Below are 11,764 nucleotides of genomic sequence, written 5' to 3'. Positions count from 1 at the left end.
TCAACAGCGAGCGTCATCCTCGCATTTTCTCCGGTGCGTACGCGCAAGGTCTCATGTCGGTCATTACGCAAACGCGTAAATTCGTGGACTCCGTTCCGCGAACGCGCGAGCATTAGAGGCCGTTTAGAAAGTTGCGCGTTTGCCAAAAACGCCGCGCGCCGTGGCCTGCACTTCCGGTCTCTGTGGCCGGCGACATCCCCCGCGGACTCGGTAGTCCACGGCGTCAAGGACGTCGGGCGGACCGGGTGGCCGTTTCCGCGCGATCTTTTTTCCGCGGATTTCCCGACGAGCGAAGAGCGTCGCTCGGAAGACGAGGAAAAAAGAAACCACGTTGCCGGGGCCAGGAACGGCTCTCGTCGAGGAATCGGTGACAGCGGGCCCGGGAGAAAGAGGGAAAGAGAGAAAGAGATTCGCGACGGAGTCTCATCAGCATAGGTGATGGGTCGAGATGCGAGTGGGGCCAGGGCCGGTATAAAAGGGGCACCGTGGCATCCACGGAGCATCAGTCCTCACAATCCAAGGAACAGCAGCAACCATGAGGGCATTCATGGTGAGTCGTACACCTACGTTCTCCGACCGCTGTTCCCCGTCTATCAGCTGTCTCTCGCTGATCGAGTCGCTTCCGCTTTAACCTCGTGACCTCTCCTCCGTTCGACTTCCCGCCGGTTTCTTCTTTTCCCTCTTTCTATTCAACCTGATTGTTACGTCGTGTGCCACAGTGGGGAATATTTGTTCGGAAATTGGGGAGGAAGCAGACCAAAGAGGATTTTCTCTCATTTTTTCTCTTTTTCCTATGTTTCGTCGGGGGTGCAGGAGGCATTCTTAGACGCTAGTATTATTTATTTATTCGTTTAATTCTTAGCTTTCGATGATTCTAAAATCTATACTGAATTAACTATAGTACAAAAATAACGATAAAAATAGAATATAACTATTAATGGATATGACCAAGATAATCGTACTTAGACTTACTCTTTGATTCCTAGATTCTGGTATAAAAAGTACGCTAGAGGCTACGCTATAACACTTTTCTGTTATTTCCATTTTATTCTTCTTGTTCTTTATTGCATTATATTATCTTGTTCTTTAGTGTATTAATTTATTCTATACTAGAACATACTAGAAAATAGAAGAAAACTTTTCCTTCTGTTGTACCTCTTCTTCAAATTTGATTGGTTTTGACGAGAACTATCCTATGAATCTATCCTAGTAACTTGTATTGTTGTAAAAGTTCTTCAAAAAATATCGAAAATGTATACTAGAATATAAAATCTTATATTAGTATCAATTCTTTTTTTTTATTATTTCTGTTCTTAAGAATTTTATTGGTTTTTAAAGATTTTTATCCTTTAGTATTTTATTGTTGTGTACAGCAAGGGACAATTCGCGAAATACCGAACAAAAGTTATACTACAGTATCCCAGAACGTATAAGCATACTGTTCTATATTTTAGCCCTTTGTTATTACTTCTCTCGTCGATTATGCAATTTTAGTGGGTTCTCGGGATTTAGCCTAATGGATTACATCGTCGATTTTATTACTATTTCCTACTTGTTACTCAATTTTCATTTGTCTAGAGGATTTTACTGTCAAATACACAATGAATTAACATTGATTAAAATTCATAATTTTGTTATAATTATTATAAATAATTTTATTAATTATTACTTGCTTCTGGTTGCTAAATTTTTATTTATGTGCTAATGTCAATGTATTTCTCATTGTTTATTTTAAAATTGTTAGAAATGTAAAGAATTTACTGCGGGCAACAATTAAACGAATTAAGCATACGTTCGAAACAAAATGGCGAAAAGTCTAAAGAAATTCTTGTCGTTATCATAAAATCGAGCGTGGTAGATTTTAACATCAATTGTTACACAAATAACGGGGAAGAGTAGAACCAGAAAAGTGTATCTACCATCGTTCCATTGTTACAAAACGACGTCTTAACGAGAGCACGTAGAATTCCGCCGGGAAGATTCGCTCGAACGGCTAGAAGAACGAAAAAAGAAAGAGACTCGACAAAGAGATCGCGCGATAATCGTGTCTCCGTGTGAAAGTGCACCGTGAGACCCGGAGGAGCGAGAGAGACGGAGTGAGAAAAAGAGAGAGAGACAGAGAGAGAGAGAGAGAAAAGGAACGTCGGGAGGCAGACGCAAACGACGAGAACTTCTTGAGGGAATAGAAAGGGAGACGCTATGGGAGAAAGTGGCGAGAGAGAGGGAGGAACGCGGACCGATGACGACCTAGAAGACGAGACAGATGCAACTACCGCGATGTCAATGCACTCGATCATCATATCGTCATCGGCGATTACGAAAGACTGATCGAAAACGCGGAAAACTTCACCACTGACTGCGATCCCCCCGCTTTCTTCTGATCAGACTCTCTAACTTCTGTTTGTTTCCCATTCCGTCGCGGTCAGATTTAATTCACACGGCCTCTTTGCCGGAAGCAAGACCAGTTGAACGCAACTTGCATAACGTTATTATAATCTTCATTCAAATAAATCATTTATTTATTTGATAGAATCCCCGTCTCTTGGATGACCTCCGGCTTTTACAGTTTTCTTTCTGTTACTACACGAAGCTTGATGCTTTACCCTCCTGGCTCCAGTCGAAGCCATTTTACATGTGACATAACAATTTTTAGTGGCGTCACTTAAATGCAAAGGATTAATACTAAATCACGTTCACTTGAACTAAACCACATTACCTTTCTATAACACTATAAATCTATTTATTTCTTCCCCTTTACTGTATGTCTACGCCACGACACTGTTCTTTGGTTTTGAACCCGACAGTGTTCTACCTAAAAGTTTGCTTATTATTAAAGTAGCCATTGAATCGAAACAAAAGGCAATTGGAAGACGAATTCATCAACTACGAACCGCTCTATCGTTTTTCACAATCATTCTTTATGTAACGTTTTCCTCGGTCAGAATATTAGAAGTCTCAATTGCTCGATCCTCATCGAGCGGAGTTCGCTTAAATCGGTGCCACTTAAAACTGCCTCGAGCAAGCTAAACGGCCTTTGCCAAGCCTAAAAAGGATGTCAAGAGCTACGTGTAGAGCTCTCAATCGTCATTTTATCTCATTCCGTTCGTCCGTAGATAAAACTTTTCCGCTGATCCAAAAATGAATCTCCTTCGTCTCGACCTTAGCGCGGCCTAACCCAAAATCCCAGGGTTAAATCTGAATATGTGGGGCTGAAGAGTCTACAATGGTCTAGAATGGTCTTGTTTGTTTGCTTGTAGATCGTGGTGCTCGCCGCATCGGCGATGGCGCGACCGGAAGCCGGCTACTCGTACTCCCAGCCCAGCTCTAGCTACGGTGCACCTAGCGGGGGTGGATCCACTGGAATTGGCGGTGGATTGGGCGGAGGTTTCGGCGGTGGATTCGGCGGCGGACTTGGAGGAGGTGGTGGAGGCGGCGGCGGATTCGGAGGCGGATTCGGCGGCGGCCTCGGCGGTGGTCTCGGCGGTGGTCTTGGCGGCGGACTTGGAGGAGGTGGTGGAGGCGGCGGCGGATTCGGTGGCGGATTCGGCGGTGGCGGCGGCGGCGGTGGTGGATTCGGAGGTGGTTCTCTGATCCAGAAGCACATCTACGTCCACGTGCCGCCTCCAGAGGCCCCCGAGGACAGGCCCAGCAGACCCATCGCTCCTCCGGCACCGGCCCAGAAGCACTACAAGATCATCTTCATCAAGGCCCCGACGCCGCCCACGCCGACCGCACCGGTCATCCCGGCGCTGCCACAACAGGATGAACAGAAGACGTTGATCTACGTGTTGGTCAAGAAACCGGAAGAAGCGCCCGAGATCAATCTGCCGACCATCGCACCCACGCAACCCAGCAAGCCCGAAGTTTACTTCATCAAGTACAAGACCCAGGTATGTGTACTGTTTTTGTCATTTCGGGGAGAGGAACCTGGAAGTCTTTAATTTGTTTAGAGATTTTGGGATTTCTCGTAGTCTTTTTCTCGTAGCCTTCAGGGATTTTTGGGACTTCAAGATGTTGATATATTAGGTTGTCAAAGTCCATTTTCCACCCTTTGACACCTGGTAATAAACTAGTAAAGTTGCACAAATTTAAGGCAGTTGTCCGGATAAATTTTGAGATACGTTCTCGTGGGGCGATTTCTGTCCAATTTAGCTTAAATGAAAGCCGAAAGTGTCTACTTTGAGACATGGTAAATTAAATTACAGTAGAACAATGAAACCATTTTGAAAAATTTAAAGGAATTGACTTCTGACATCATGGGATTTCCAAGATTTGAAAGGAAAAGTTTAAATGGAATTTAAGATAGGTTCCTGTAGAGTTATTTCTATCCAACTTAGTTGAAATGAAAGGTTGAAGTGTTCACTTTATGATAGCGTAGATTAGGCTGAAATTGTATAATATATCCGTTCGAGTTACTATATTTTCTTACAAGAAAACGATTTATTACGCAACTTAATAGAATCAGCAAAATTGAAGAACAAGAAAGAGTAGATGATTTCTCTTCAGGAAGGTTCAACATTAAATTGTTTCATGTTCAAGTGTTTCTGTTGGTGACAACTTTGCAGCTGTAGCAAATGTGGTAGATTTATAGTTGGTAATATTCACGTTGAAGAAGGAAGAGGTTATGATGATAGATAAAGATAATAGATAATACTGAAAATAATTTAGATGAGAAGATCAATCCGATTTGAAGAATACTTTTCGTAGAGATAGCGTTTATAAAAATATTCTTGTTCATTGTAGATTCTGACATTATTAATAGTCTTTTTTTCAAGTAACGAAGTTTTCTCCTAATCTTTTTATTATTTCCAATTGCATATATTCAATTTTACCACGAATAGTAAAGATTCACCAGTTTTAACGAACAGAAAATCTTAACCGGATTAACTCCAATTACCATCAGCTTCAACAAATAAATTACCCCAAGCAGATTATCTTCAACTACGCGCAGAGTCAACAAACAGAAATCCCTAATCGCATTAACTGAAAACTACTACGCCTGAACCCAATTTAACGATTAGAAAACCCTAAACAGAATAGATCTGTGTTACACTTCGGCTGATCTTCATCGCATAACTAGTCTTATACCTAACCCAGACCTAACAAAGCCCCTATTTTCCTAATTGCAGAAGGAGGTCACCGGCGGAGGCGGCGGTGGCGGCGGAATCGGCGGAGGAATCGGCGGAGGAATCGGCGGAGGAATTGGAGGAGGAATTGGAGGAGGAATCGGTGGAGGAATCGGAGGAGGAATCGGCGGAGGAATCGGCGGAGGAATCGGTGGCGGTTTGGACGGCCACGGAGGCGGCGGCGGAATCGGCGTTGGAATCGGTGGCGGCAGCGGCCCAAGTGGACCCAGCTCTAGCTACGGGGCGCCCGGCGGCGGCTCGGGGCCCTACTAGTCAGCCTATCTATCCCCGCAGATCATCCTCCTCCACCCGCAATCGGCCTAACTCCCACGCTCCGCGACACGCACGCATTCACGACTTCGGCCACGGCTCCGGAACCGGCTCCGAGCCTGGCTCAACGGCGATCCTTTCGGACGCGACACACTGTGATCCCACGTGGACGACCGTGGTGACGAGCAGGGGGATCGAGGACTCGCTCGATCATGGATCGACCACTACAGATCGGCCGGTTTACAGGAAAACCGCCGACACCGCGGGTCCTCGCCTGCTCACGATTCTGATTACGACTTACGCGAGAACGACCACGATCACCAGCGCGATGATGACCGTGATGATTACCACGACGATGACCACGATCATGATGATTATGATGATTATGATGATAACGATGATGATAATGATGATGTTGATGACGACGACAATGATGATGATGATGATGATGATGATGATGATGATGATGACCCGAACGATGGTTATTAGAAGCGAGACGACGACGACGACTAGGTTTACAAGTTTTTTATACGTTACTTTTTGCAAGAAAACGGTGGCGAAATAAAGCTTTTTTTATGTATTTTTACATAAAATCGACAGACGCTCTCTTTTCATTTATTCCCCAGATCCTGGGCGGGGTGGGTTGCGTTTTGCATGTGCGACAAGGCCATGTAGGTCTTTGGAAATCATTTTTAGAATGATTGTGGTACTTTTGGTTTCTGCTTTTCTTGGTGAAGACAATTTTGCGTGCAGATCCTGTGTTAATAGTCATTGACGAATAGTTAGAGTTGTGAGAGTTTGTGAGAGTTGACTTCGATGACGGCGGCTCAATTCTGATCCAAAGGTATCACCTGTTTACTTGGGACCTGGAGATTAAGTCCATCTGGTTGCAGTGTAATGAAAATATGGAGGCTATTGTAGATAATGGCTAGATGAAATATCTTAAGAAATTAATAAAATTATAGATTGACCAACGTACAAAAATAGTGAATGACAATGAAATGATAGAAGTGGTTTTATAGTGGAACAGTAGAATTATTTTATAATTGAACAATAGAAATAATTCTATGTCGGCATCATACAAGTAATTCTGTAGTGGAATAGTAGAAGCAGTTTTACAATGAAACAGTAGATGTAGCTTTATAATGGAACAATACGAACAATTATATAATGAAACAATACATTTGGTCTTATAATGGAACAGTGCAAACAGTTATGTAATGAAATATTAGAAGCAGTTTTATAATAGTACAGTACAAGTAATTATATAATGAAGCAGTAGAAGTGGTTTTATAATGAAACTTTAAAAGAGATTTTATAATGAAATTGTAGAATTGCTTGAGTTAAGCCAGGTTGAAGTGTTTGAAATAATATGACAGCTGTAACAAGGGAGAAACGGTAAAATCAATTGTCTTTTCAAGAAACGAAACTAATGACAATATACAAATAAAAATGATTCAGCCTGCGCATTACAAATCTATGAATTTCATGATATTTTATAAAACCCATTGCAAACAATTTAACAATGTGAACAGTGACAGCATCACCATCTTCTTTAACGTCACATTTCTAATAAACGCAATAATATTTGCACAAACATACAATGTCTATTAAATATAACTACCGGACACAACAATTCCAAAGACATTCTGTTAAAAATGAAATATCCACAATTCGAATCATTTGTCAAGACTCGCACTTTTATAGTCGCTTTTACCATTCATCCACGAGAGGAATTAATAAATATAGAGAACTCGGGACTCTGACAAATTAATAGACGATAGCTATCCATTCAGGTCAGTCTCGGAACTGGTCTTCGCATTAACAAACGATTCTATCGCTAACGATAGTCTTGTCTTCGAGAAGCAATTATTCTCGTCGTCAAAACCAATTATTTTCTCTCCTGTTTCGTTCGACGGTGAACAGGTAGACGTTATATCGCTGGGTACACATCAGTCAGCTTCCGATTTCTACTGTTTGCGCATCTTCTCCCGGTGTTTGACCGGGAGAAAGTCTGACTCCCGATGCGACTCCGTTCGATGATACTTCCTCATAGAAACGATGCTTCTTAAACAATTATTTTCACCGGTTTAATTGAACAACCGCGATGTCTTTTTTTCACCTCGACGCTTCTTCCTTCTTAATTGAACGACGGTAAGCTTATGCGCGCAGATCCATTGTTCTGTTGCCGGCACAGTCTGCAGAATTGTCTTGTGAAACAGTTTTTTTCTTATTTTCGTAGAAAATTGCAACGATTTCGCTTCTACATGAATCTAAGGAGATCTTCCAAAACATCAGCTTTGTGCAACAATTACGTTCACTATTACATCGTTGTTAGTTTTCAGAATTTCCTTCCACAACAATGTTCTTCCACTTCATATAAAATCGCGACGTGTTTCACTTTTATGCAATTCTAAACGGAGATTTTCCATAACATCGGCTTCGTCGTTAGGAACTGAGCACCTATTACATCGTTTCTACAGCCTTCAGAATCTCCTTGTGCAACAATGTTCCATGAAACAGCAGAAAATTTTAGTCCGTCCAACAAATTACGATTCCTAAACTTATTTTTTTCCAGAACATTAGCCCCGGTCGTTCAATTAGCTAAGTTTTACATTCACCGCGATACTGTTTCTACGATGTTCTCGACAATGTTCATCGTGTTCGTTCGCTTCGCATAAAATACCAATGCTCCTCGTCTATACGAAATTCTAGATTGATCTTTCCGAAACATTAGCTCCATCAACGGAGAAAATGCAATTTCTCCGGGGGGGGGGGGGGGGGGGCGCACGCATTGTTGCAAAACGAGGGACGCGAAGCCCGGCGAGCAATTAGCATGTCCATCAGATACGACCGCATCTTGTTGCAATATTTTAATGAGTCCCGCCACCGTTACACGTGTTTCGCGAATAGAAAGGAAAATCGAGGCGCGGAGTTTAGTTTATAGTATCGTTAAATTCCGCTCTCGGCGAGATAAACCGGGGTAAAACGTCGCATTGTGTAACCCTGCGGCTAAGGAAACGGCGTTGTCCCGGAGCGATGGGATCCTGTGGGAATCCCCATATAGCTTGGTCCATCGTCCGCGTGAACCTGTTACCGTTGCGTTACACGCGCCTTCGCGTAGATTCCAATCAGCCGCATTCAATGTTTCTTTATTAACGCTATAACGCAGCCGCGTTCGCTATACACGCGGATGAGAGACACCGGTTCTGTGGAAATCACTCTTATTTCATGCGTTTCCATAGTGAATCTTCCGCGCACTTAAGGTGATATTCTACTACAGCAACGTGAAAATTAAACGTTGTTCTTTAAATTTTTTTTATACAGAACTAAAAGTTACGATGTTCTAGAATTATGACCGGCGGAAGGAGTAACCTTTAAACTGCACCAACAACCTTTTCAGTTCAGTTTTTAAACTATCCAGTATTTAAACTGTTTTAAATCGTCGCTGTAATCATGATACATATTTCTTCATCGAACGATTTCAATGTGATCCGTTAACGAGCAAAGTAATATTCATAGAAAGGAAACGCCTCCCTTTATCTCCTTTATGAATTTTAGATTAATTTTAGATAACATTAAAAGCATACCAATGGTATTAAATATCATAAAGCTAGCTCGAAGTTTTCGACGAATTATCGCCGGGCATACTTTCTCCTCCATAAACAATATGGGACGTATTAATTACGATCTTCTCTGGTCGTCCATTTTGCCGGGCGAACAACGACGAATTTAACCGAGTCGCTAGCAACTTTCTTGCCGGACGGTAGTGACAACGGTACTTCGGGACGAAAGCTAAGTCAATAAACGTTCATTGGAGACGATCGTTAACCAATAGTTTTCGCTAAATTCGCGCGACAAGTTGTCTTATAATAGCTCATCAATCAATTCTAATCAAATCACAGGTGTCAAATACGGTTGTTGAAACGGTTATCTCGAGTCTTGCCACTTCGCAGCTACTATAAAGGCGGAAAGACTAACAGTGATTACTAGACTGCGAATGTTTATGCAAATGTTCTGTATCAATTGCAAGACGAAGGATGCCATGCACGAGTTTGTTTCCCTGTTTAATAACGTAAATAAGTCGAAATTAATACTTCAAGATTCTTAGTTACGTTGAATCTTTTCGCTGTTTGAAATTACTCCTGCTCGTTTTTTGCAAAAAATCCATAAACATTAGCAGTTCACTGATTACAGTGCGATTAACTTTTACGCAACAAGCCGAAAAAAGAAGGAAACGGAAGCGATTACACAGAAGCGAAAAAGTGCGGACTGACGTGAACCAAAATGGCGGCCGCTGGGATACGGAGACGTGAGTGATAACCGCGGAAAAGATCGATCGTCCGTGTAAGAGGAAGGCGTCGATTTCCGCGTCGTCTTCGGGAAAGGCGTCGTGACGCAAGCCCGAGAAACTTTCACTATTCTTAAACAGCCACTAATCAAGATGAGGACGACTGTCAAATGCCCTCTCTCTCTCTCTTTCTCTCTCTCCCTCTCACTCTCACTCGCCTCCTCCAACTTCTGTCGCCGAGCCACCTTTCTTCAAGAACGTCCCCGAGGTCGAGAGCTTCTTCAGCCTTCAGAATTTACTTTCATGAAAACAAGAGTCAGCAATTACTCTTACTAACAAACCAGCTGGCGTTCCGTGTACCATATAGCCGCGTTTATGAATCAGAAAAACAAACGTTGATTTCCCCTGAAGAGGTTCCTCTTAGCGTTGAAGTTCATTGTGCTATTTTAAATCGACCAAGACCGAGATTCGCTGAGGAAGATTTTCTAAAAATAGTAACTACGAACATCGCATCTGAAACGAATACATCAAATTCGCGAAAAGAGTATTTGTATGAAGCAGTGGCAATATAGTCTCAAATGCTGATCCTTTACAATTTAGTAAACAGCAACTACCATAGGACGGCTCAAGGACTGTGGCCATTTCCAAGGTCCCTTCTGTCATGGGCTCGTTGACCATTTCCAAATGAGTGGTCGGATAAGGAACACTTTCAGAGACTGGTGACTGTGGGGGCGCCGCATCTAAAATAAAGACATATCATTTCAGTGAAAATGGTTTCTCATAAAATATACTGCGGATTTTATACATTTATATTGAAAATGGGTCAGTGAAATTTGAAACAGTCAGAATATTAAAAGAATTTAAGGACATCTACGTGTTGTTTTCAACTTGCTGAAATTATGAAAGAAAGAGGACAATTTTTATTTCGCTCACCTCCGTGGCAACTGACGAAAATAAGTTTCATTTCGCACAAAGATCCGCAGTCTAATAATTACTTATTCACTCTTATTCATTAGTGGAAGAAATATTGCAAGAGAAATTATAAAAACGAAATGCTTTTAATACACATGCCGTTTAAAGTAAGAACAATTGATTTTAATTTTTCATTTAACGCTTTTGAATCAATAAAAACGCAATAAACATTGGCGGTCTGTGAGACCGCGATGTTACGTGATTTTTAATAAGCTTAATAATCATTAGAAATTAGGAGAAAGCAATCACTATCTACTAGTTTACTAATTGTCCCTAACTTGCTGATTACTTGGATTGATAAGATGAAAATCGAGAATTTAAAGGGTGATTCAAAGAAAATGGTATCATGGAACTATTGAAAAGTGCTTCAATAATATCTCAGGGAACGAATGCTTTTAAAGAAGATTGTCAATCGCAGTAGCGAACCAGCTGATGAGAGGACCTGACGAAAGCGTAATACGCGTTGTTAAATAGCTGTAATGTCTTCCTGGACAGGTGAGCAGAAAAAGAGGCCGATGAGTCAAGGGTAAAGCGTCGGCGAAGGTTCACCGACCTCCTAGTCGGCTGGAAAGCAAAATGGCGGAGGTGGGGGCCGCGGTGGCGACCGAAATTCGTTCCGATTTTTCGAAGGAGGTCGAGGAATGACCTTTCGAGCGTCGCATCATACCCTTAATCTTCCGGTGGTCGTTGCAGGAAGCCGAAAAATCGCTCCGCGTGAAAGTTGCCTCCTGGCAGACGTTCTCCTCGCTTCTCTGCCTTTCATTCTCGCTCTTTCTCTGTTTCTCTCTCTCTCTCTCTCTCTCTCTTTCTCTCTATCTTTGTCTCGCTCGTCACTTCTCCCCTTCTCGTTCCCTCCCGGCTGTTAGTTTTCCAGGGTTTCTCAGGTAAGATTTCTTACGAGAGCATCTTCTCAGCTGCGTAAGAACGTGAGAGAGAGCTCGCTTTCGTTTCCTCCTTCTTCCTTTCCCGACGCTACTCATTCCGCTTTCCCCACGATTCATGCTCATCGAACGAATCATCCTTGGCCTCTTCCCTTTTTTTTTCTCTCTCCCTTTCGTCGCAATTCTCTCCATTGATCCTACCGATCAGTGGTTTCGTTTTCTTT

The 11,764-nt window shown here is 42.4% G+C and overlaps 2 protein-coding genes across 2 annotated transcripts; one reads left to right on the top strand and one right to left on the bottom strand.

Moving 5' to 3' along the window:
- The first annotated feature begins 438 nt into the window (after positions 1-438).
- Positions 439-5,995, top strand: Twdlt (TweedleT). Its single transcript, XM_078187555.1, is given in 4 exon segments — positions 439-513; positions 515-550; positions 3,258-3,890; positions 5,130-5,995. Coding segments are annotated over 4 exon segments (1,014 nt in total). The 3' UTR covers positions 5,400-5,995.
- A 2,542-nt stretch (positions 5,996-8,537) lies between these two features.
- LOC144473771 (uncharacterized) lies at positions 8,538-9,277 on the bottom strand. Its single transcript, XM_078187964.1, is given in 3 exon segments — positions 8,538-8,656; positions 9,048-9,229; positions 9,231-9,277. Coding segments are annotated over 3 exon segments (348 nt in total).
- Between the last annotated feature and the right edge of the window lie 2,487 nt (positions 9,278-11,764).

The sequence above is a fragment of the Augochlora pura genome, chromosome 7 (genome assembly GCF_028453695.1).
Source record: "Augochlora pura isolate Apur16 chromosome 7, APUR_v2.2.1, whole genome shotgun sequence".
Classification (NCBI taxonomy): domain Eukaryota; kingdom Metazoa; phylum Arthropoda; class Insecta; order Hymenoptera; family Halictidae; genus Augochlora; species Augochlora pura.
This window is presented reverse-complemented; position numbering and strand designations above follow the sequence as displayed.